This window comes from Quercus robur, chromosome 6 (genome assembly GCF_932294415.1).
Source record: "Quercus robur chromosome 6, dhQueRobu3.1, whole genome shotgun sequence".
In the NCBI taxonomy this organism is placed as follows: domain Eukaryota; kingdom Viridiplantae; phylum Streptophyta; class Magnoliopsida; order Fagales; family Fagaceae; genus Quercus; species Quercus robur.
In genome coordinates, this window is record NC_065539.1 from 40,223,524 (window position 1) to 40,249,228 (window position 25,705).

At 36.9% G+C, this 25,705-nt stretch overlaps 2 protein-coding genes and 1 long non-coding RNA gene across 3 annotated transcripts; 1 reads left to right on the plus strand and 2 right to left on the minus strand.

Annotated features, from left to right (window-relative positions):
- Positions 1–1,992: 1,992 nt before the first annotated feature.
- LOC126688733 (40S ribosomal protein S15-4) lies at positions 1,993–5,452 on the plus strand. The gene is made up of 4 exons (XM_050383539.1): positions 1,993–2,160; positions 2,240–2,388; positions 2,503–2,560; positions 4,991–5,452. The coding sequence occupies exons 1-4, from the start codon at positions 2,158–2,160 to the stop codon at positions 5,237–5,239; spliced, it is 459 nt and encodes a 152-aa protein (XP_050239496.1). The 5' UTR covers positions 1,993–2,157; the 3' UTR covers positions 5,240–5,452.
- Positions 5,453–9,034: 3,582 nt separating this feature from the next.
- LOC126688734 (uncharacterized) lies at positions 9,035–12,730 on the minus strand. Its single transcript, XR_007644346.1, has 2 exons — positions 9,367–12,730; positions 9,035–9,264 (listed from the first exon to the last, which is right to left on the minus strand). It is a non-coding gene; the product is annotated as an uncharacterized LOC126688734 (long non-coding RNA).
- Positions 12,731–14,038: 1,308 nt separating this feature from the next.
- LOC126688735 (transcription factor bHLH92) lies at positions 14,039–15,977 on the minus strand. Its single transcript, XM_050383540.1, has 3 exons — positions 15,528–15,977; positions 15,053–15,343; positions 14,039–14,404 (listed from the first exon to the last, which is right to left on the minus strand). Exons 1-3 carry the CDS (start codon positions 15,879–15,881, stop codon positions 14,312–14,314), a joined length of 738 nt encoding a protein of 245 aa, XP_050239497.1. The 5' UTR covers positions 15,882–15,977; the 3' UTR covers positions 14,039–14,311.
- Positions 15,978–25,705: the final 9,728 nt, after the last annotated feature.

Consider the following 25,705-nt stretch of genomic DNA (forward strand, 5'->3'; position numbering starts at 1 on the left):
GAAGACATAAAGGAAAGCAATACAAAAAAGAAGAAAGAAGAAGAGTACAGATGCAGTGATGTAAAACTAGATCAAAACGACAGAGTTTACAAGCAAAAAAGAAAGGAAAGTTAAAGGCAAACGGTGGTGTTTTACTTAAGTGACTGGCACGTGAGATAGTTGGCACATGAGAGTGTTTAAGTGGTGTATAGCTGTAATATTAGGATTGATTAGTTTGTTAAAAGTTAGTTAGAGCAGTTTAGTTTCCCTCTTTGCTCTGTGAACGTGTATATAAGGTAGAGCCTTAGTGTAACTTAATTACTTCTTCATTCTAATCAATTGAAGCAAATAGTTTTCTCTCAAAGCAATTTCTAGAAGTTTTCTTTAATAAGAAATGTGACATAAGTTGCCTCGAATTGATTTACCCATCTGAAATCTTTACACCACACACTTTTCACCGCTTCACAATCCCACAAGGCATGTTTATCCTTAGGAATTCTGCCACAAAGATGACATAGAGGGTCTGCTAGAATTTTTAGTTTCATCAAGTTAACTTTGGTTGGTAAACTTACTAGGCACCTTGAGTTTCCAAATCCCATACCATAAGCCCGAAACTCCATTTTTGGTTGAACCCGAGGCTTCTTCACTTCTTGAATCTTCACATATAAGCTTATAACCCAATTTAATCGAGTAAACTCCATTTTTTTCCCATGACTAGTAGAGAAAATTAGGTTGAGCTGATGCACATAGAGGGATAGCTTTTATCTGCTGAGCTACAATGAGTTGCATGAATACATAGAGGAACATTTTGTGTGTTTGGATAAACATATGTTCTTAAATCTCAAATATGCACTTAATGTATATTGAATTACTTAATAGTTACTGTCATGGACTTCCAAATTCAACAACTCCAAAAACGATCATTCTCCTTGCTAAAAATAAATCAGATCAATGAACATGCCTTGCCTATTGATCAAATCATACAAAAGATCATTATTTCAAGCAAGTTTTAGTCTTTATGTGAAAGTATCATACGAAACCTTCATGCTATTATAAAAAGTAGGAACTAGCAAATGTCTTTTGTATTACCTTCTCTTCACCAAGTGTTAATTAATTTTAAAAATTGACACTTTCAATAGGTCCAAAATAGAGATGTCCACATTCTGGTAAGTGATAAAAATTACAAAATCACACTTTCCTCCTTCGCCTAACTCTTGCTTACATTCAATTTACTCACCCCTTTTTCTCTTTAATTACACTAACATGGCAAGAATAGGAATGCACTAGTAATCTAGTAGTCATCATCAACACTTCTGTTGAGAAAAGTATTAGACTTGACTCCTCAAACCTAAGTTCAAGAACATACGAATCAAAATTTGATGAAAACACACACACACACACACATAGCCAAGAAGAGTGCACATTTCTCTCCATTCAAAAATAGTTGGCTTTGCAACTTTAGCGCTTACCCATATTGATTCTCTTATTTATTTTTAAATTTGTCCACCCATATATATCTATATATATATATATGTATATGTTTTTTTGAGAAGGTAATTCGTCCACCATCCATAGAATTTATATTATAAAGTATTTGGAAATCTCATCATTAGTCTACAATTTTTTGTCATTCTTAATATACACACTAAAATTTGTGATCAAATATTAATAATTATATGATTTATATTAACTTATGTGTGTAAAATTTCAATATTGAAAAAATTGGGATTTAAAATTTTAAAAATTTTACCATATTTATTGATCTCTACTGATCTTAATAATTTGGAATTTGTTTTAACCCAAACTATTTCTGACCCAAACACCCGGTATGATTCATATCGGCAGAGTTAAACCCGAATCCATCTGACTCAACCAGTTTGCAGTTAGCACAGGATGGCATAACTCTACAAGCAAACATCACCACTAGGGAATCTCGCTGAACATTGTGTCCCATTATATAATTTTTCAAAGTATCATACTTTAAACAAACTTAAACAAATATACAGGTCCTTATCTGCAAACATTACTCAAATCTAGGGCTAAACTCCCACACCACCCTATATATATATAATATATTTTTACCATTTGCAAAATCCTCCAATCCCTCGAAAAACCCTAGCGGCCACAGATCCAAGCCGAAGAAGCATCACCTCCAACTAGGGTTTCTCTGATTCAACAATGGTGAGCTCCCCCAGAAATCTCTCTCTCGCTCTCTCTGTGTGACTCGCTTTCTTACTCTGTGTATGTGTGGGTGTTTCAGGCGGACGTTGAGACCGATGTGGCGGCGGCGGGACTGCCGAAGAAGAGGACGTTCAAGAAGTTCAGCTTCAGAGGAGTCGATTTGGATGCTCTTCTCGACATGTCTACCGATGAGCTCGTCAAGCTCTTCCAAGCCCGTGCTCGTAGAAGGTACGGTTGGTTTGTACTTGTTGTTTGCATTTTTTAGGCTTTGTATGAGAATGTAAAGCAATCAAATGGGTCTGATTTTTTTTTTTTTATTAATGGTGGTGTTGATAATGCCAGGTTTCAGAGGGGTTTGAAGCGTAAGCCTATGGCTCTCATCAAGAAGCTTCGCAAGGCGGTAATTGCGTCTTAACCATTTGAATGATTTTTTATTTGATAATGAATGTGTTGTTTGTGATTGATTTTTTTTCTTTGCTAAAACTTAGGAATTGGAAAATGGTCTTGTGGTTTTTATTTTGTGTTGTTAGTTGATTGATTTGATGTGGAATGGTGAGAGGGTTTTGATACTCTCAGTTTGGAATGTGGAAATGACTACACTGTTGTCTAGTTTTGTTTGTAACTTGAAGTGGTATTCGTCTTTTTATGGATTATGGTAGCAGGATGGAGTTTTATCTGGGGATAGTAATAGTTGCAGTGACTTGTATTTGATGAATAGGGATCACCTTTATATATTTATATAGATGTGGTTATGAGATTGTAGAGTTACACCGTGGGATGAGATGTTGGAGTTTGTTTTAATATACTTGTATGGAGAGCAAGAAAGTCAATTGGACTTCCGAAAAGGGAGTGTGGTGCAGGGAGAAACTTTGTTGCTGATCAGAGGATATTGGCCCATGTATGTTTTCTGGTTGCTTGCAATGATCTGTTAAGTTTTCTTGTACAGTATGTTGTCACTTTAAGGACTTAAAATTTAGTATGTTGGTCCATATGATTTGGTTATACCCACCTTTGTGGGTTGTGATTTAGTGTGCATTTGATTTTGCGAGTTCTCTTGGAAGGAAAAAAAATAGCTGTTTGAGGTTTGACAGAAGGAATTTCCATAATTGCAAGTGAATATTAGCCTATAGCTGTCTGTGTAAAGTGCAAGGCATTGGGAATGATTGGTCTTTTCAACTTGGACAAAATTCAATTACAAGTTATTGAGTTTGTGAATGTAACACCGTTGAATTAGTGGCTGTAAATCTTAGTTATCATTAACTCATTATCAGTGACTAGCAACCTGGTAGTTGAACGAAGATGAGTTTTTATTGTACTGTTTATAAATTCTGACTTGGCTTTTTTCTCAAGAAAATTTGGTTGCTCTCTATTACAAATTTATATTCATTTTATTTGTATATCTGACTTGGACTATTGCCTGTTCTCATTTTCTACATGTTCCTTACCATACGAAATTGAATTTCAGTGCCCTTTTAAAGAATACAAATCTTTTGTCCTACTTTTTTGTGTTCCACTTTATGCTCCACTAATCATGATATCCCATGTGGTTAATTAATTATTATTCTTATCTTTTTCATTTTAAACTTAGGTTATTTTATAAGGTAAGTAAAATGAAAACAGGACAAGTTGTGATTGATAGAGTATGTAGTGGAACACAAAAAATGGGTATTCCCTTTTGAAAAAGTTGATGGGGAGGACTGAATCATGGTGTGGGCTTTTTATGTTTTACAATACAATATATGATTTCAAATGTTGCTCTCTATATCAGGAATGTTACATAGATTTAGTCTAAAAACATTATAAAAAAGGGCACTAAACTCTATTTTTACTGCTGTATTTTATGTAATATATCTGTAATCTACTAGTCCATTTTAGTCAAAGGTGAGCTGGGCACTCACCTAGGTGCCACTGAGGTGGTTGCCTTAGAGTCTAGGCTAGCAAGGCGATCACCTCAAGCCATGAAAAAGGCACTAAGCTGAGAGACTCGGGGGTTTTTTTTATTTACTTATATTATATATTTATTTATTTTATTATAAAATTTTAATTAAAGGTTTTTGTAAAAACCTATCATTAAATTATTAATCTAATAGGCATGTTTGAAAACATATTGTTAGATAAATTAATTTACAAAAGATTGTTGTAAAAACTTATTGTTAGATTTATTAATTTATAGTAGAAGCTTGTTTAAAACCTATTGTTGGAATAATGAATAGAGCCTAAACCACGTTAATCCTATTTTGAATTCATTTGATAGACCTAATTTCTTTGCGCATGTCACTAGTTACATATGATTTAAGTTCTATATGTATAAAAAATATATATTTAGAAATTGGAGCCTTGCTATATGCGGACATGCCTTTTTGTTGACTCACGTTGGAAATACATTGCCTTGGTGCCTAAAGGTCGCCTTTCACTTTGAATACCTTGGACCGGTCACTTCATTATATCTTGGTTTTTAAAGCATATCTTTATTGGTTGGTGCTTATCTGTTTCTCACAGTTGCTTTGATTTAATTTCAGACTTGGGTTTCAGACTTGGGTCAGTTAAGATTTAAATTGGCTACAGATTCAGCTATGCTTGTTATGCCTTTTGAAATGTGTTAGCATATCATCTTTCACTTGAATTTAACTAATTGGCTATATCATCTTCCTAACCTGCTTCTTTTTTTTATAAAATTTTCTTCCTAAAATATTCCTTGCACCACACTGTTGACAAGTTGGTGGAATTTATTTGGAGTGTGTTTCTGCTTTTTGTGAAATTTTAATGGTTTGGAGCCTAGGACAATTTCAATTCATATTAAAGTGATATATTTCATGGTGCTTTGGATCAGAAAAGGGAGGCTCCACCTGGTGAGAAGCCAGAACCAGTCCGTACCCACCTCCGAAATATGATCATTGTTCCTGAAATGATTGGAAGCATTATTGGGGTTTACAATGGTAAGACCTTCAATCAAGTTGAAATCAAGCCTGAAATGATTGGGCATTACCTTGCTGAGTTCTCAATCTCCTACAAGCCTGTCAAGCATGGTAGACCTGGTATTGGTGCCACCCATTCGTCAAGGTTCATTCCTCTCAAGTGATTGTTATATGCCCTATATATTTAGTCTTTGTTATTTTCTAAGAATCCTATGTCGATCAAATTTTTGTTTGCAACTCCGGCTACATTTTAATCTTTCTATGTTGTTGAACCCTTTAGATGGAACTTCAGCTTATAGTGTGAAAGTTGGTGCATTTGATGTTTGGGAATAGTGTTTATATTTGGCTTAATCTTTTCGAGTGCTTTCAATGCTCCATCTCTAGTGTGTGCTTTAAATGATCCAGATTTTGCATGTTGCTGCTTTGAAATCTAGTTTCTTGTTTCCCTGCCACTTATATAATTTCCCTACTTATACCTTTATTATACGCCCTAAGCATAAGTAGAACCCATCAGGGTAAAGCATTGAAATCCGTATTGGCAGCCTTTGTATTGGTAGATGGATGATTCTATATGGACACAAATACGCAATTCTGCTGAACAATGACAAATACCAAATCAACCTTGAAGTGTGTTTGGAATGGCGCGGGCTTTTCTGAAAGCAGATAACAAAATTTGATTGTAAAAAGGGTCATATCAGTAATTATAGAATACTCTCAAAGTTACTATAAATGTTTACTTTCTCTTTCACATAATTGTGGGTTTGGCTAATTAAATTTATGGTGAGACTCATAATTGTGACATTTCATGTGAGATGAGTATACATTTATGGTACTCCGGAAGCATTTAACAATTCTTCCTCATAAATTGTGGTGACAATGAATGTGATTAGTGTTACAACATACCAAATAAATGTTTACTTATGTTTAAAGTGGTTGGTCATACAATAGTTTTAAAAGGTTTTCCTCTTTGTTCAATTTTAACTGCCAAGGGTCTTATAGTTGAATTGATATGGTTTATGCACAAAGTACTTGGGGTTTGGGGGAAAAGGATTTGAGCTACGGTTAGTTACGTATTGTAGCTATTTCAAAAAAAAAAAGTTTTTCAAGTTTATATGGTAAATACTAACATTACAAAAAAAAAAAAAAAAATTAGCTTTAACATTACTAAGAAAAAAAAAGCTTTGGAATGCTCTTTATTAGCAAGTTCAAAGTATTCCTAACATTGATTCTCAAAAAAAAGAAAGAAAGAAAAAGTATTCCTAACATTACTAAAAAAGTATTTTATTTTAGAATGCTCTTTATCAGCAAGTTGAAAATACGTTATTTGCTGAAAATATGATATTTGGTCCACAGCATAAAAAATGGAAGTACGAAAAAGTTGAGCATAAAAAATGGCATAAGAAAAACTTGAAATACTAGTACGTACGAGTATCTTATGAATTTGAATAAAAAAAAAAGGGGATTAAAATGAATGATTGTGTTAAAACATTCCTTTTTTATAACCTTTAAATTTTGTAGTGTCATTATGTTATTTTCTTATTATAATTTTATGAGATAAATTTCATACACTTAGAGATAAACTTTTGAAAATTAAATCTCTTTTCAAATATCAAAATTCTTTCAATTGGTGGGTTTTAGATAACTCAACTAGCAAAGTTTTTAATGATTGTATAAGAGATTTTGAGTTCAATCTTCGTTTGTTAAAAAAAAAAAATATCATTTCAATTTTGTTTTTCAATGCTAAAACAATCATTCGATTTATGAATTAATCTTACTCTCCAATATAATTTTAGATCTAGAAATTTAATCCAATGATAATACATGACATGAATTTTGGAAATACTTGCCATGATCAATTTTGATTTTGATGCAACATTAATGTGTGTATGCGATTGGTTACTACTAGTCTAAAAGATCGGTTTTTATTGGGTGAAATGGGTGTTTAACTTCTTTGCACCGTGTAACTTAATCCGTGAATCTAGATCTAGGGTTTTAGATTAGCGCTTTATTCAATGTAATTCTTACTTTGACAGAATTTGACTAGGACTCAAAGTCTTATATTTCGATTAAAATGTAACTAGGACCCAAAACCTTATCCTTTTTATAGCATGTAATTTTACCTTCAATCATTAATTCTTCAATTCAATTTTTGTATTTTTTATTCTTTTATTTGTAAATAAAAGAAGTGGTGACTTCATTATACAACTCTTACTTTAGGGGAAAGACATTACAAGTGGGCTTCTCACTATTAAAGAGGCGTTTTCGCGATTTCTCACAGTTAGACATGAATATTACATTCAATTTATTTAAAACAGAAGGTGGTCAATTTGCTTGATAGTATCAAATATCAAAACCTATAGAATACATAAAATAACCAAGTAAGAGACAAACCACTATAATCCAATATAAAATTCAACTCTCACGTGAAATCAATTTTGGTCTTGCATGCCCCAGACAACATAGCCTTAAATCTCAATTATACCACCCTATAAAATTGTATGATTCAAAATCCCTAAACAATAATATTGTTATATAACTCAAACAAAACAGTTCAGTGTGAAAGACATTTGATATAGCAAGTCTTGTTACAGCAGGTTTGATATTCCTCCAATTAAATCTGAAATCATAGCACGAAAAAAAGTGAAAAATTACTCAATAAAATGAAAAACGTTATATATATATACGGCCAAAAATTATGTACAGTACTTTAGGTGTTCCTTAGGTTCTCTTCTCAAGATTCTGCCATATGGCTACTTAACTTAAAAAATACACTTCCATTCATGTGAAAAAAGCATATGGCAGAATTTAAAAAGAGAAACCTACTGTACCTAAGTCTCTCTCTCTCTCTCTATATATATATAAAATAAAGCATGATAAGAAAGTAATTAAATATAAAAGTTTTGGCTAATTTAAAAGTTACAGCCTAACTGTAAATTTGGCATATTTTTAGTTTCATTCCTATTTTTTATTTCAATCCTTCACTTTATATTGTTTTTAATTTAGACCTTTTTGTCTAGTTCTTTATACATTGTGTAGTTACTAGTTAGGTACCTACAAACCGTATTTTGCCATTTTTCATATTTTTTAACCAAAAATAAATTACAAAATTACTTAATAATAAACATTGCCCAAAAAGAAAATTATCTTTTTTTAGTTATTGTCATTCCCTTCCCCCCTCCTTATCTCTCTTTATATAAGCCAGTGGAGTCACTACTGATGTTGCCATGGATCTCAAAGATTGTGGTGGTTGATTTGTTAGTTGGAGTAGTTTGTTTTGGTGGTGGATGCCTGGTGTTGGTGTGGGAGTGGAAGGTTGGGATGGTGGCACATGGATCATGGGTTTGAGTGGGCATTTCATTAGAGAAAGTATTTGGTATCAAATGATACCACGTCAACTGTGTCAAAATTCATTAAATAAAAGACATGTCAGCAAAAAATACTACTCCATTAGCAAATGAAAAACATGTAAGTGGGTGGTTATTTTTACACAAATGTTTCTTGTTTATTGGATTTTGATATGGTATCATTTAATATAAAATACTTTTTCATTTAATATAAAATACGGAAGTTTATAACTTCAATTAGCAAGCACATCGTCAATTCACATGATGAAATAGTTCATACACAATGAAAATAAAAAACATTGTTCATACACAGTTAAAAATTAAAAACCCTAAAAACCACGTGTGGGAAACTTAAGAAACAACTTTAGCACGTCTAAGCAATCATAGAAGGACATGTGTTAAGACGAGACCCGAAACATCCTTCACAATAAATACGACAGGCATAGAAATCGAAGCAATTTGACCTATAAATGAGTTCCCCATAAATGACATGAGTAATGGTTAACATGCTAGACAAGCAAAAGTGAAACCGACGAACCAACGGGTAAAATATCATTGAATTCTATAACGCCCCATCATTCATTACCAACGAATCCATAATCATAAAGAGAGGCATTTACTCCCATCCTAAGGGGAGACCTATAAAAAGGTATAAACAATTAGGGTAAAAGTACGTAACATACGCACAACAACTTTCTAGCCAAATAGCAATTTCTCTGTACAACTGAGGTTTGATCTTACTGACTAGCTCATTGGAGGCTCTTTGGCACACACCACACTAGTGTATCCCAAGTCTACTTATTCCTTTTGCAGGATTTCACAACCATTGACTTGATGTTGTCCATCTGTATTGACAAGGAGTTCAATTGACGATTTTCTGCATCATCAATAATCATAGAAATGATTGGCAAGACAATTCAAAAGATAAGAGTGACAATTGTATTCACCTTATGTATACTTATCTATTTTTTCTTGATAGGGACAGAAATCTTCGTCATTCATCTCATCGGTGGAAGTCTTGAAAGGATTCTTGTTAGTGAGGATGTAGGCGGCCTTGAGAAGACTTAAATAGAAGATGAACTTTTATTTCCATCTCTTGAAGTGGGCATCGTAGAAGTGAAAGGGTGAGATCTCCAATAGTTACACAATAATAATGGAAATAGCACAAGATAAATTGAATAAAAATACATAAATGATTTATTTTAAAGAGATACACAATACTATTTGTTATGAGGTGCGACACTTGCTATCTTTAAAAGATTCAAGCTGCTCAATGGGCCTCACAAAATTGATGATCCAGATTAATCTACTATTTGGTAGAAGGATTCAAGAGACTGATTTGATTGACACCTCCTCCCTTCACCTCCCCTCTGAGCACATATTTCACCCATTATCTGCTTTAATACATTAATCACCACACTTAAAAATAATAAAAGAGTCTCTTTCATTTTCAATGTAAGATTAAACATCTTGATCAATTCCTTATTTTTCATATTAACTCTTACATCTTTATATTTAAGTTTCTTTTTAATCCATTTTAATCATATAACATTAAAATGACAACACTTCTTATGTTCATTTGATTTAAAAAGCAAAGTTTCAAGCATAATCCTTTGTTGTTTTAATGTTTCACATATTAAGAGATGAGGTAATTCTATAATTTCCTCTTCGACATCATATAGCCTTTTCCCCCTAGCTGCTATCTTTTACAGCAATAGAAATCTTTCTTCTTCTTCTTCTTCAAATTTTTTTTTTTTTTTTGAGAAGAATAGAAATCTAAAATTAGTATTCCCAATATTTTATTAGGTAGTAGACCTGTGCACATGCATATACACCTACGTTCAATTTTAAGTTAGAAAAAAGCTAAGACTATTCCTCTTACTATAGTAATTGCATCAGTTCAGCCAAATTTTTCCGTCTATTTTACATTAAGAACCTACTTTTATCATTTTACACTGCCATTTTTCCAAAGCAACCACGTCAGTTTATCTATTTTACAATCCTCTCTATTTAAATAATAATATTTAAAATTTTATTATTATTATTTTGTCCCTATCTTTTATCTTTTCTTTTGTACTTAACCTTTTTTTCTTTGTCCTTATCTCATTTTTCAGACCAATCTTTTGTCCCTCTTCTACTTCTTTTTCTTCCTTTCACGATATCTTCTCCTTCTTCCTTTCAAGGTCACGGTCAGATCACCTCCATCCACAAGCATCTTCTTCTTTTTCCTCTCATGGTCAAATCACTTATCCACCACAAGCACCAATCTCCACCACAAGAACCATAAGAATCAAAACCCATAAGCAATGACGGCAGATCTAACTGATTTTCGTTGGGTTTTTCATGTGGGATTTTTGTTGGATTTTTCATATGGGTTTTTCGTTGGGTTGGATTCAATTTTTGTTGATTTTGGTTTCAGTTTGGGATGAGTTTTTCTTTGGGTTTGGGTTGATTATGAGTTAGGTTTTCCAATGGGTTTAGCTTGATTTTTGTTTGGCTTGGTTTGCATTGAAATGGGTTGTGGTGGTGATGTTTGGGTGGTGCTAAGTTGGTGATTGGATGTTTGTCATCTTCTTCTTCTTTGTTGGGTTGATGTGGCCATTGGGAAAGAGAGGGTTGTTGTGGCCGTTGGGAAAGAGAGGGAGAACCTAAAAGGTGAGAGAAAAAAAGAATAAATTATTGATATACACAGCTACAGTAACCGTGAATGGTATGTAAAATGCAATTTTCATTGTTTGGTTGGAGGGAATAAGGAGAGAAAAGAAAATGGTTGGATAGAGTTTTTCATCCAGTCCTACAATTTGTTTTGTTTTGTTTTTTTTTTTAAGATCCAAATTGTGGAGAAAAGATGAAAAAATATGATAATGAGAAGGAAAGTAATTGTCCCTACTATCCTATCCTTCTACTTTTTAATAAAAATATTAATAACATAATAGTTATTTAGAGCATCTGCACTAGTGCCTCTAGAATAGCAAAAGTGTCAAAATTGTGCAAAATTTACATAATTTTTCTCCAAAACTACCCACATCAGTGGGTGTAAAAATGTGTATATATATACACACTTGCCACATCAATAATTTATTCTTTTTTTTTCCTCTCACCTTTTAGGTTCTCCCTCTCTTTCCCAGCGGCCACAGCAACCCAACAACCCTCTCTTTCCCAACGGCCACAACAACCCAGCAAAGAAGAAGATGACAAACATCCAACCACCAACTCAGCACCACCCAACCATCACCACCGCAACCCATTTCAAACCAAGCCAAACAAAAATCAAGCTAAACCCACCGGAAAACCCAACTCATAATCAACAAAAACCTAAAGAAAAACTCATCCTAAACCCAAACCATTAGAAAACCCAACTCAAATCAAGCAAAACAAAAAATCAAGCTATACCCATTGGAAAACCCAACTTATAATCAACCCAAACCTGAAGAAAAACTCATCCCAAACCCAAACCAAAATCAATAAAAATGAATCCAACCTAACGGAAAACCCATATGAAAAATCCAACAAAAATCTCACATGAAAAACCCAAAAAAAATCAGTTGGATTTGTCACCGTCGCTGCCACCAAAGCTACTGCCGTTTTGTCTTGCTATTGTCGTTGGATTTGCCTTGCTGCCGCTGTTAGATCTTCTGCATGTATAAATTCTGGGTTTGAGATATGAGTGAGGAAGAGAGTTTAGGGAAAAATAGAGGTAGAGAAGAATTGATGAGAGACAGTTGGGATGGGAAATAAATATATATTAATGAAAGAGATAGGTATAAATAAAATAATAATAAAAAATATTATTTAAATAAATTAGAGTGTATAATAGATATTCTAATGTGAGTGTTTTGTAAAAATGGTTGTAGGATTAAGGGCCTAAATTATATATTGGGCCTTAGGCCTTGTCCGAGAGTGTGGATGGTCTGAGAAGGAACGAATGGTAAATAATGGTTCAAGCTCAGGATTTAATGAGCAAGATGCAAATAGGAAGATTATCCAAGAAGGAATATCTCCTCATATACGATAAGTGCAGCTCAAATATGTCTTCCAATGATTAGAGTGACCTTCCATGAAGCTCTAGTGATAGAGACGTGCATCATGAACATACGAGAAGGAGGAGAATCTAAAATATCTAAGGAAAAACTGCTACCACCGCATTGAATGCACTACAACTACTTTTTTGGCCACATTTATGTGGAGAAGACATCTGAACAGTGTTGCCTTGGCTACCACAACTCACAGAAAGCCAAAGAGGGTGTCTGATGGGACAGGTACTCAAATAGGGGTTTAGATGATCAACAAGTGTAGGATCAAGATGATCTAAAGGGAGCTATATAATGTAAGTGACCCTTCATGAGGAAGGGATTGGAAAAATAGAGAAAGAATACTGTAAAAATCAAAATTATACTTGTACCCAATTGTTATTGATTTGTATGACAAAATACCTCATCGGATAGTGAATTCATTCAGTTCTATTTTCCTTGTTCTTGCTTGATCATCTTTTAAATCCATACTTGCCGTTGTCAAATTCATTAGGGCCTAATTCTTCGACTCACTCTCCACAAATTTATTGTACTGGGCTCACTGGGTCTAGATCCCATACATCTTAAGCTTGGGTTGCAAAATGTGTCCCTACAGTGGTCTTGTGAAATAGAAAAAATAGGTTGTTGGTGTAAAATAGACGGAAAAATTTGGCCGGATTGATGCAATTGCTCACTCTTTATATTGCACTTTTCCATCCTCTTACCAAACATGCATAAAAGAAAATATAAATATATATATTTTTTAATTTCTCACTTTTTCATCCTTCCAAATTCTAACCAAACAAAAAAGGTCATATAACGAAAAGTAGGAAAAGTTTGGCTGCAAACCTTTTCCCTAAAAGTGTACATAAATTGTTTTTTTCAATAGTGGGTAGAAAGAATTTTATCCCAAATCAATTTGGAGGTAAATATTTTTCTTTGTGAAATATGTTTTCTCAAGTCAAGCAATAAGGGGGCTTTTAGAATATCAGATTTCTTTTTTCCCAAGATGGAAGCATTTTACAAGAGATTCGGTTTGGTTTTGTTTTGTTTTGTTTTTTTTGTTCATATTCGTTTTAGAAACATTTAGCTGTTACTTAAATTTTAGAAAGTTGCTTCAAAATTTTAGCAAGTTGCGAAATGCCAAAATATGAGGGGGTATTTTGTATATGCACTTAAAAACATGTATTTTGTAATTTGAAAACATTTGTGGAAATACATATGGGTGAAAAAGTATATAAAAATACGTGTAATGTTATTTAAAAATTGAAAACATGTGTTTGAGTTGCCATACTTAATGGGACCTAAATGGTTATTTGTTGGTTTTCTGGGGCAGTATTTCCCCAAGACTGTAACATCAAAAGCGCATGTTAGTTTTGAATGATGGTGCTGGGCTTACAGGTCAAATTGACCAATTCCGTTCAAATTCTTTTATAATTTTGTTGTCTATGTCACATGGCTCAGCTTATAATAATCCACATTAATTAGTACTAGCTAAGCAAGTGTAATCTTTACTCTAATTTCCTCGTGCTCGTTTAACAACCTAAAAAAACAAGAAAAAGGAAAAGAAGAAGAAGTTTCCTCCTGCTCAAATAGATAGACTAGTGGGTAAACTTTAAGTGTTAAAATAGTCGCGATCTAAACTATTAGTCAATTGAAATTCAGAAAATCAACAAAGAAGTTAAAATTTTCAAACCAATAAGAAACCTATTGACCGTCAATCTGTCACGTTGCTAATAGATGATTATAACAACAACAACAAAAAAAAAAAACATATAATAATATATACAACATAAATTTAATAGTTAAAGTGTTCCTATCCTATGATTGAGGGCAAAACTTTTGCCGCAAAAGTAAAGTGCTTGGGCGCCCCCATTTTTCTTTAGATTCCACCTTCGTCGAACTTGCGAAGAAGTTTCCCCTCAACTTCATATAGTGCTCTTTGTATGGCTTTTTCCACTTTGGCAGCTTCGATCTTTCAAAATGATAGAAAGAGACAATTATTAGTATTTAAAAAACTCTGGTTAGATAAACCTCACGTGTGCTTATTTCTCCTTCTTATTATTATTATTTATTTTTATTTTTTTAAAACTTTTGTGTCAGGACAAAGATAGAACGAGACAATTTTCCTTTCTAGTCAGGAAGCTTTTCAATGTCGGCATAACTGTAGCAATAGCCTTTCATTAAAACGTAGGAATCAATTGGCCTCCAAAAGTGACAAAAAGAAGAAACAAAGACATAGCTACTATTTTAAGGTTGAGATAAGAGAACATTCGAAGAGAGTTTTTAGGTTGATCTACGAAGCCTTAAAAGTTAAGCAGTCACTTGATTCTCAAAAAAAAAAAAGAAAAAAAAAGAGTTAAGTAGTCACTTGCTTCCACATACATGAATAAGATTAGAGACCATATTTTTCATAATTGTTCACAAATATTATTGAAATTGAAATAACATCACTCTAAGTTAGTTCAATGATTAACTCCACTTTTATAATGATTTTATCTGAATAATAGTGAAATATTTTAAAATATTTTGGAATTGGTTTGAAAAACAACAAATTTTGGTCACTTGGATCCTTTATGTCGTCGTCCCATAAAAAAAAAGCATGAGAGAGAGAGAGAGCTACCTCTGTTTCAATCTCCAGTTCAGCTGAGAACTCCTGAGCAGTGAAATTTGATCGGATGGTTCTGGCCTTCAGTCCCAAGTGTTTCAAGCATTTAAGAACTTCCACCATGGAATCAACCCCAGATGTTGGATTAGCCACCTTTAGTTTAATCTTAGCTCCTCCTACTCTTTCCCCTTCCACCGCAGCCAAATTTTTCTCAGCCTCTGAGTTTCGCCTTTGCAACTCTTCCCTACACTTCTGCAGTACTTGAATTTTTGTCGCTGCCGTTTGAATAATGGAATTCTTATCACTCTGCATACAAAAATCCCATAACAAGTGTCATAATTAAACAACATGACCATATTTTGATTTAAGAGTAGATCCTGATCCTCTACGTTTGAAATGGATTTATTTCATGATTCAAGATTAAATGAAAAAAATGAATTCTAGCTCTTTATTTCACTGGAGAAATGAAAAAAGAAATCCAAAAACACACCTTGGTTCCAAAGGGCAACATGGAATGCAGGGTCATGTAATTTTGCTTCTGCCTCTCTCTCCTCATCCGCTCGTTCATCATGTGCCGAAAACCCCTCTCTTTCTCGTACTCTTGGATTTCATTCCTCGGATGCCAACTCCTCCTCAAGAACTCCACCATTCTCTTCTTCATATTTACACAATTTTTCATATTACCTGAATTCTCTGCTCCAAATTCATTTCTGGGTGTGTCTCTGTAAGGCACAAAAGCGCTTTGATTCACCTGGGGCTGGAGAGCCTCAAAAGCCTTGTAAGCCTCGTACCAGAAGATGTCATTGTCACACTGCAATTCCTTTGGGAAAAACAAATCCATCATTCTTCTTTTTCTTCTTCTTCTTTTTCTCTGGGTTTTTGTTTTCCCGGGTAGTTCAAATTTCAGTTTCTGGCAGTTGTAGGTTGCAACGGTCCTGTTTAGTTGGTATTTGTATTTGTAGAGACCGCGTTGATGCACAATTAACACGTGGTCAATTACGTTGTTTTGGACTTCTGCCACTGGTCCAGGCGAATTTAGAGATGGTCAATAAATAGAGGTGGGTTTTAGTTTATTGGTCTTTTTGTACACGCTTGACAAAACGAAAATACTAAGAATAGTCTATCGAATTGGACCCACATTTGCATATTAGCAAGCAAATATTGTCCACATGATTTCAAATCGACGCTTCTATTGAAAGGCCTCATCATTTGGATCCTCAAATTGGCGGACCCTACTCCCATAGAATTTTCGTTTTTTCCTTGAAAATAAAATAATAAATACTAGTGACTTCGACTAGTGGGTGACCCTCTTTGATACTCATATTACATAAGCTTCTTATTAGTTCTTACACCGATGAGTGGCAGGTGTGTTGACACCTCATGTTACGGGTAATATTCATCAAGGTTCTGGTCAATTTAATATTTGTTGAATTCAAAACTAACCATGTTTTGTATCATTACTATGTTAATTACTATTATATGAAAAATTGGAAATAGTACACAAAAGAAAAATGTTTGAAATAACAGCATTCCAATAAATGCTAAAGAAATGTTAAAATTGAATTTTTTTTTATTTTTTTATCACCTGTACAGTTGTACTATTGTAATTTTGGAATAAGGTCTTTTGATGTCTACTTTTCCAATGTTTAAAAATATTTTTATTAGAGTGAGGTTACATGTACAAATTATTTTATAATATTTTTACCGTCAATTATTGTGGCACATTTTTACAAGCGGCATACTCCATGATAACATTCAAAAGGGCTGGACTTCACTTGCTTTCTAATTTCTGCTAGTAGCGAGATCTGGCTATTATTTCTCCACAAAACAGCAGCTGAAGGTGAATTGATTCCTTCAATTTCTCTTCAACTTGGACAGAAAGATTGGTATCAACCTTAGAAAAGTAGCCGAACACCAAGTACCCTTTCCAATCCTTTGCAAACACCGCGGTGACTTGAGTAATTTGTCCCAATTTTCCCCTTACAATTGATCTTAACTCTCATACTTTTCAGTCTCTTCCATTCCAATGGATAGAATAATAGTAGTTCGAATTCGAATGTGCCATTCAATATTGACGCAATTCGACCATATATTCCTTACCTGGCGACAACTTGACAAGGCAGAAGGCACTTTATGTTTGGACTATGCACTAGAGCAGGCCCTCACCCTAAGGCACTTGATGTTTGGACTTTGCACTGGATAGAATAATAGTAGTTCGAATTCGAATGTACCATTTAATATTGACGCAATTCAACCATATATTCCTTACCTGGCGACAACTTGACAAGGCACAAGGCACTTGATGTTTGGACTTTGCACTAGAGCAGACCCTCACCCATGTTTTTTTTGCTATTTTCATGGTCAAACAATCACCACGGTGTGCTATGTGCCCAAAATTAGAAAGAAGTTTAATTACTATTTTCTGAAATAAAATAAACAAACAAAAACAAAATTGAAGGATAAACAGGGTTAATCGATGGTTACTCTACAAGTATAAGTGCTTGTGAAGTCTGGAGGGTAAGGGCCGGGGTTCAAGTTTCCAGGAGGGAGTTTCACACACATTTACACTTAGATTAGGCTAAAGTAGAATTCTATCTTGTATAAAAAAAAAAAAAAAAAAAAAAAAAAAAAAAAAGAAGATTGATTGACCCCAAATTACTTAAATTACGTGTAAAAACAATAAAAGCACAATCAAACCACCAAACTAAATAAAGTGAATTGAAAAATAGGTTTGACATAAATATTTGATAACAAGGGAAAAACTTCTAAGCAAAACCCCACTGAGTGAGTTTTAGATCATCATTCCTGAAGAATCCACTTAACAATAATAGAGGTTATAAGTATAAGAAATCTTATCCTATCTCGAAATACCTACCTATGTTAGAATTTGTTGATCTATAAAGAAGCTCCCCAATTGGACTACTTATTGCATATGACCTTTTTTTTTTTTGGTGCACTAATCTCTTAATTGTAACTGTGGGTTCTGTTTTGGACAGTGCCGAAGCCCAAAGGTAATGAAGGATCCTGGGCCTCCCAAAAGATAGTGGTAGATGGTTGGATGGACTGGGCTTGACCCATCGTGGCCTTGTTAGGCCATTTATGAGCCAATCTGTGCACAAAACATGAAATCCACACACACACACACACACGCACACGGGGAGAGACAAGAAGTTTTTTTTAAAAGAAATTTACAGTGGTGTATATCCACAAAAAAAAAAAAAAAATATATATATATATATATATATATATATAGTTTGGTTGGATGAATAGCTAAGGAAAAGCAAATAAAGTAAAGGTAGTGCAAGTAAAACGTTAGAGATCCTGGAATATAATGGGATTATGCTTTATTATATTGAGTACATTGAGTCCTACTTTGTTGGGATATATCACAAGGTTCAAATATATTCAAAAATCATAGACTTAGATAGCTCTCCTTGGGATTCCAAAACTTGTGAAGTTTGAATTCCTTTAAGTCCAAGTGTATCCTCTAGTATTCGTTTTAGGATCCCTTAGAATACCTCCTGTGCATGCCAAAAGTGAGGCTAATGGGCCAACCCTCACTTGGGCTCACAATCTATTTATAACGTGGGCTTTAGATTTCGTACCTTGGGTAGTTCCTTATACAGAGACCCAATGGAGTTGCATCTCCCTACTATTACTGCACAAGCTTAATTCTCACTTCTTCCACTCTTAGTCTCTTTTAGAACTTTTCCAACCACCCCCTCTCTTCCTTAGCTTCTCATATTTATAGTCAAAAATTAGTGGGGAGTTATGATTACTTTCATGGTTAGTGGGAAAGGAGGTCCAATGTCATTAACCTTAAGTGGGTGTTTAGTTGGTAGTGGGGTGTGGTAAGAGTGGCATTGGAATTGGTTCCCACCTAAGTAGAGCTGCTCGGCAGCGATATTCCCCAAGGCACTACTGGGCAGCCGAGAAGCGGTAAACCCGAGCAGTTGTCTTAATGTTCGGTAAGTGGTTCATCGGGCGTGGTCCGGGTGATGAAGCATGGTGCGTACTAATTAAGACCATTCGCCTAATGGGGCTTTAAGGTGGCATGAGACCTAGGCCTATGGTCCTTGTGGGCCTAGGGCCCAGGCCTCAAGCAAAAAGAGGTTGGCATTAGGGGACCATATTGTTGGGTCGGAGCCCAAGGCCCAAATGGGCCTGGGAGTTCAGGTGCCGTACATTAGCCCCTCCTTGATTTGTGCCCAGCTTCTAGGAACAAATTAAGGACACCAAAAGACAAAAGTTATCTGGGAAGTTCAACGGGTGAATGCTGGGCGGTTCAAAGGGCTCGTTAATGTGTCCTTAAAAGGTGCACTATATCTGACTGTTTGGTTCAGCTATCATCATTATCTAACGGTTCACGAACTGAGGCGGTGCGTGTGTTAGTTACCAAAGGGATTCGTAGGGTTTACCGCCTTACTATTAATTAAATGCTATTTATTCCTTCCATGGCTCCTATAAATAACTCGCTCTGAATCTCTTCTTCACTTTTTGCATTCCTCATTCTCCAAACTCCTTCTCTGCCGAGCATACACCCTTTGTGTGTTCATACTCCAGCCTAAAACATTCCTTCCTAGAGCCTTCAAAGTAAGTTCTCTCTGCACTTCCCTTTACTCTTTCTATTTCTTACAGTTCTCTCTTAATCATAGCTTTGAGAATCCTAGTTTAGAAATGGGCTACTCTTATCTCCTTTCCTCAGAAGCCTCTTTGGATAGTTTTAGGGCTGCCTACAACGTCCTTAAAGATGTTGATATTGCCTATTGTCATGAGGGCGATATTGACATCCAAAGGCGTCGTGGTGTAAACACAATATTCTTTCCTTTAATGGCCATTCTTGAGGGTGGGGTTAGGTTCCCCGTTGATCCCCTCATCATAAGCACCCTTAGGTTTTATGGTCTATGTCCCAACCAACTCCCCCCTAATTTTTACCAAGTGGTGAGTTGCGTTTGTAGGTTGAACCAGTTGTTCGGGTTGCAACTGAATTACCATGACATTAACTTCATGTATAGTTTGTGCGGCAAAATTACGTCAAACTATTATTTAAAAACAAGAGACATGCAGGTATGACTCAAATCATGCCTACCTGACTCAAATAGGAACTCGGCTGGGGAATTTGTATGGGTGAGCGGCAACTGGTTTGCCGACAAGCTCCCCTGCTCCTACTTGCCGCATGATGTTGGTCGATATTGAGCATATTTCATTTGTTATTCATAATTGCGATTATTTTGATTGATTGGTTGTTAACTAGTTTTTGTATTGTTTCCGTGCAGAGAGCAAAAGGTTCAAACCGAACCTTACAGTAGTGCATGTGAGAGACCTAAATTTTGTTATTAGGTCAGAAATTTTCGTTCACTCAGACGAACAACTCCGAGCATCCCATTTAATCCTTGGCGTTGAACCTGTATATTCCACCTAGCAAGCATTCAGTCAAGCTTTGTTAGTAGACAGTCCCCTCCTTTCTTATATTGACGTCCGACATGCGAATTTCCTTCCTCCAAAACTAACTGTAGGCGAAGCTCGTGATCTCGGCCCACGGTACATCTTCTCTGACGAACTCGCTCTAGTATAGGATGAGTCGGTTGAACGTGTGTCCCAAACCGTCGAGTACACATACCCGTCAAGCCTGAAGCCCCTACTGAACACTAAGTTCCCGTTGAACCCGAAGCCCCCATTTAAGCAGTTGAGGAAGCAGTTATCGAATCATATCAAGGTCACAATATGGTGACAAGAAGGACGATGACGATCAGCCGTTTTGTGCCCGGCGCCTGGCCAACCTCGTAACAATAAGAAACCCAAGGTAGAGATCCAACTCCCCCTCCTTTTCCTCCCTCTGGCCGCTCTCGGAAAAGACAGTGTACGATTGAGCAGACTTAGGCTAGCTCGGGAGATGCGCCTACGAGGACTCCTCCACGGCCATCAAGGGCTATCATTATTCGGGAGCCAACGGCTCAAACTAGGACGTACGTGGCGTCCACCTCCCAAGTCACGGCGGAACAGCAGCCTACGTTCTAGCTTGACGGCAAACCCCTCCCCACGTCCACCAGTGTAAGAGTATGGGATAAGGGCGAACGGGGTCATGTCGCTTAGAGTTTGGCGCATGACCTCCTTTTGCTCGAAGACATACACGTTTTTTGAGGACGAGACGGACGAGTCATTGGGTAAATGGTTGCAATGGCACACCATAGCGGTAATCTCTTGTCCCTTGGCTTTCTATTTGCTTTCACACATGCACATTCGTTTTCATACTTATCATTATCGTTTTATTAGGCCATGCAGCTGACTCATGTCCTTAATGGGTGGCTGAAGGAGCTTTTCGAGGATGCCGAGAAGGAGAAGGCTCTTAAGGAGGTTGCTGAGTTGATTGCTAAGAAGAAGGCGAAGGCCATGGAGACCGTGGAAAATAAGGCTGTTGTGGCTAAGAAGGCTAGGTGATTGGTGGAGAAGAGGTCTGCGGAGCTGGAGGTGAAGCTGGGTGAGACCGAGCTTAGGTTAGTAGAAGCCATGAGTCTGAACACTGCTCGAGCTGAGGAGTTGGGCGATCTGAAGGTGGCTTTGGAGGCTTGCAAAAATAAATGGTACAACGAAGGCTTTGCCGACGTGGAGAACTCTGTAGAGCCGGTCATTCGGGAAGCTTGGAAGCTCACATTCGAGGAGAGTTGGTTGGCCGCCCTACAAGCTCTGGGGGTCCCTGAGGACTCTCCTTTGAGAAATCCCAACCAAATTCCTTTCCCGGGCCTTTCTCTTGCTGCACAGAACCCTTCTGGTGCCACTGATGAGGAAGAATCTTCGAGCATGAGGGAGTTAGTGGAGGCAATTGACTCCCATGTGGAGTTAGTTGACCTGGAAGTCACTAGCAATCTCCGTGCTGATGATCGGCCCGGAGAGGATGCTCAGCTTCAGCCACCTTCAGCAACCTAGTAGCCACCTAAGGATGTCACCCACTTCCAGCCTGCAGACCCTTCAATTTGATTGTCGAACTAAATTTCTACTTTTTACTTTTCCTCTGCTTAAGTAATTTCCTTATTTTCATTAAGTTTGCCCATGTCACTAGGTTGTGGTGACAAAACAATTATTTTTCCATGTTTAATTTTCCTATAATCACCGAGTTATGGTGACAAAACATTGGTTTAGTTTTTTATATGTTGGCTTTATTTGATTATGGTATGATTGATTAACACTTGCTTTAAGTACGTCTATGAATGTTTGATTCTATGTTGTTCCTTTCATTGCGTTCTTTTATTTTCTTTATATTATAGAGATACCCCTAGTGGCTGGGTAATTCAATCACGGTTTGCTTCTGAATGGGGATTGAAACTGCTTTCTAGTTTACTTCCATAAGGAAAGATTATATCCGGGTATGTATGGTGTCCGAAACCGGTTTGGACGGGAGAAAAAGTTAACTCCTTGGCAATAGAGACTTCGTTCGATGTATGCTCGCTCTTTTGGGTGAATGTAGGGCATAGAAAACTGAGAAGCAAGCTTCCGAGTTTAGCTTTTGTGCAAGATTTCCACTTGCTCAGTGATAATGATCGAACCAAGAAGCAGACTTTTGTCCTTAGCAACACCTTTAGTGTAAGGTTTCCTCCTGCTCAGTGATAATGATCGAATCGAGAAGCAAGCTTCTATTCTTAGCAACACCTTTAGTGTACAGTTTCCACTTGCTCGGTGATAATGATTGAACTGAGAAGCAGGTTTCTGTCCTTAATAACACCTTTAGTGTAAGGTTTTCACCTACTTGGTGATAATGATCGAACCGAGAATCAGGTTTCTGTCCTTAATTTGTCTTAGTTCTTTTATCCTTATGTTGGCTGGCCAAGGCTAGTTAGTTAACGATAATGGAATTTAATACACCTGCACATATAAATATCATCATTGTATTAGCTAATAAAATGTACATTTAAGATTTTATTGAATTCACACACCCATGTAAAGATGATTAGTGATAGAACTTCTTTAGATTATGGACATTCCATGGTTAGGGAAGCAGTCTCTTGTCCAGGTCCTCTCAATGGTACGCTCCTACACCCACAATTATAGTAACCCTATAGGGCCCTTCCCAGGCCGAGGCCAGCTTCCCGGCATTCGTATCCCGTATATTCCCTACTGCTTTCTGTAGCACCAGGTCCCAAGCACTGAATTTCCTTGTCTTTACGCCTCAGTTATATAGTCGGGCAAGTTTTTGTTCATACTCCACTAGTCGTATAGTCACTGTTATTCGATACTCTTCTAGCAAAACCAAATGTTCTACTAGCAATCTACCATTCTGGGTATGGGCAAATCCCGCAACTTGTGCACTACATGAATTTACCTTGGTCGATTTTACAGCTTCTGCCCCATATATGAGAGAGAACGGAGGTTCCCCAGTAGACCTTCTAGGAGTTGTCCGGTATGCCCACAAAACGTTGGGCAGCTCCTCGGCCCACCTACCTTTTGCACCATCTAACCTTTTCTTCAATCCGTTCATGATTTCCTTGTTGGTGGCTTCTGCTTGGCCATTGCTCTGAGGATACGCTGGGGTGGAGTACCTGTTCTTGATGCCGAGATCACTGCAAAACTCGCGAAAGGCTCTACTATCAAACTGCAATCCATTATCAAATATAAGAGAGTCTGGCACCCCAAATCTCGTGACTATATTCTTCCACACGAACTTCTTAACATCCATGTCCTAAATATTGGCTAACGCCTCTGCCTTTGCCTTCGCCCATTTGGTGAAGTAATCAACAGTCACTAAAACAAACTTTCGATTGCCTGTGGCCCGGGGAAATGGCTTGAGAATATCTAGCCCCCATCACGCGAAGGGCCAGGGGCTGTTAATTGGATTTAGATGGCCTGCTAGTTAGTGGATCAAGGGGGCATGCTTTTGGCACTATTCACACTTAGGTACATACTCGGCGGAATCCTTTTGCATTTGTGGCCACCAGAACCCCTAAGTCATTGCTCGGTTTGCTAATGAGCATGCCCCCACATGACTCCCACACACCTCATCATGTAACTCAGCCAAGAGTTCATCAACTTTCTCAGGGTGTAAGCACAAAAGGTACGGCCCCCCAAAAGACCTCCGGTATAGCTTAAGATATGCCAACAACAGTACTGAGAAGCTACTCGGCGAACCCTATTAGCTTCCTTTTCATCATCTGGGACTCGATCCTCAGCTAAGAAGTCAATGATCGGGTCCATCCAATATGGCTCGGTCATCAAAATTACTGCGACACCAATACCAACCGTTGTATTAATGCTTGGATCTGCTATGAGCTTTACCTTGATTAATCGAGGCACATCCTTTGTCATTGATGATGCCAACGTGGCTAGAGAGTCAGCATGTTTGTTCTGTCCCCGGGCCACTTGGGCCAACTTTTCCGTACAAAACTTACTCATTACTTGCTTTACCACCTGTAAGTACTCTTTCATTCGAGAATCTTAGGTTTCAAAACTGCCCTACACCTGGCTGACTACCAGCCGAGAATCTAAATAAATCTCCATATCCCTTGCACCTATACCTAAAAGAATGCTCTAACCTAAAAGAATGCTCCAACCACATTCCTTCTAGGGTGATAATGACAATCCCGGCACCAGCCTCCATAGCACTTGATGCACCGTCCACAAATACCTTTCACGGGCGACATTCCACATGACAACTATCTCCCCTTCGCTCTTGGGAGAAAAATCTGCAACAAAATTAGCTAGAACTTGGCCCTTCATCGAACTTCTTGGCCTGTACCTTATATCAAAGGATCCTAGCCGGGTCCACTATTTGGCTATCTAGCCTGTAAAGTCGGATCTTTTCAACAACGACTGTAAAGGGTACTCGGTCAGGACATAAACGGTATGAGCTTGAAAATAGTGAGGCAACTTTCTCGTAGCGTGCACTAGTGCTAACACCAACTTTTCCAAGGGTAAATATCTTGTCTTGGCATCAACCAAGGTTTTACTGATGTAATACACAAGCTACTGCACTCTTTGATCCCTTAATAGCATGGCACTCATAGCATGATCAGACACCGAGAGGTACATGAATAAGTCTTCCCCAGGTTCCGAGGCAGTTAACATGGGTGCCTGCATCAAATACTCCTTTAAATCCTGAAAAACTCTTTCACATTCCTCATTCTATTGGAACCCCTTCCACTTCTTCAAAAGTTGGTAGAATGGACGACAGCGATCGGCAAACTTAGAAATGAACTGATTAAGGACAGCTAACATTCTGATCAACACTTGCACTTCCTTCGGATTGCCCGGCGGCTTGAGGCGCTGCACGGCTTCAATCTGATCGGGTTGACCTCTATCCCACGGTTAGTGATCAGATAACCTAGGAACTTGCCAATCCCCACCCCAAAAGCACACTTGTCCGCGTTCAGGCGCAACTTATGTTGCCAAAGCACTTTAAATACCCCTTGGAGGTCCTCTATATGCCGCGTCTTTTGTTTACTTTTTACCATCATGTTTTCAATGTACACCTTAACCGTATGCCCAATCTTTTCCTGAAACATTCTAGTCATCATTCGTTGATATGTTGCCCCGGCATTCTTTAACTTGAAAGGCATCACGGTGTAATGGTAGTTTGCATCAAGGGAGATGAATGCCGTCTTCTCCTGGTCCTTGATAGCTAGGGCAATTTGATGATAACCCTGAAAAGCATCCAGGAAACTCATCCTCGGGTGCCCACAG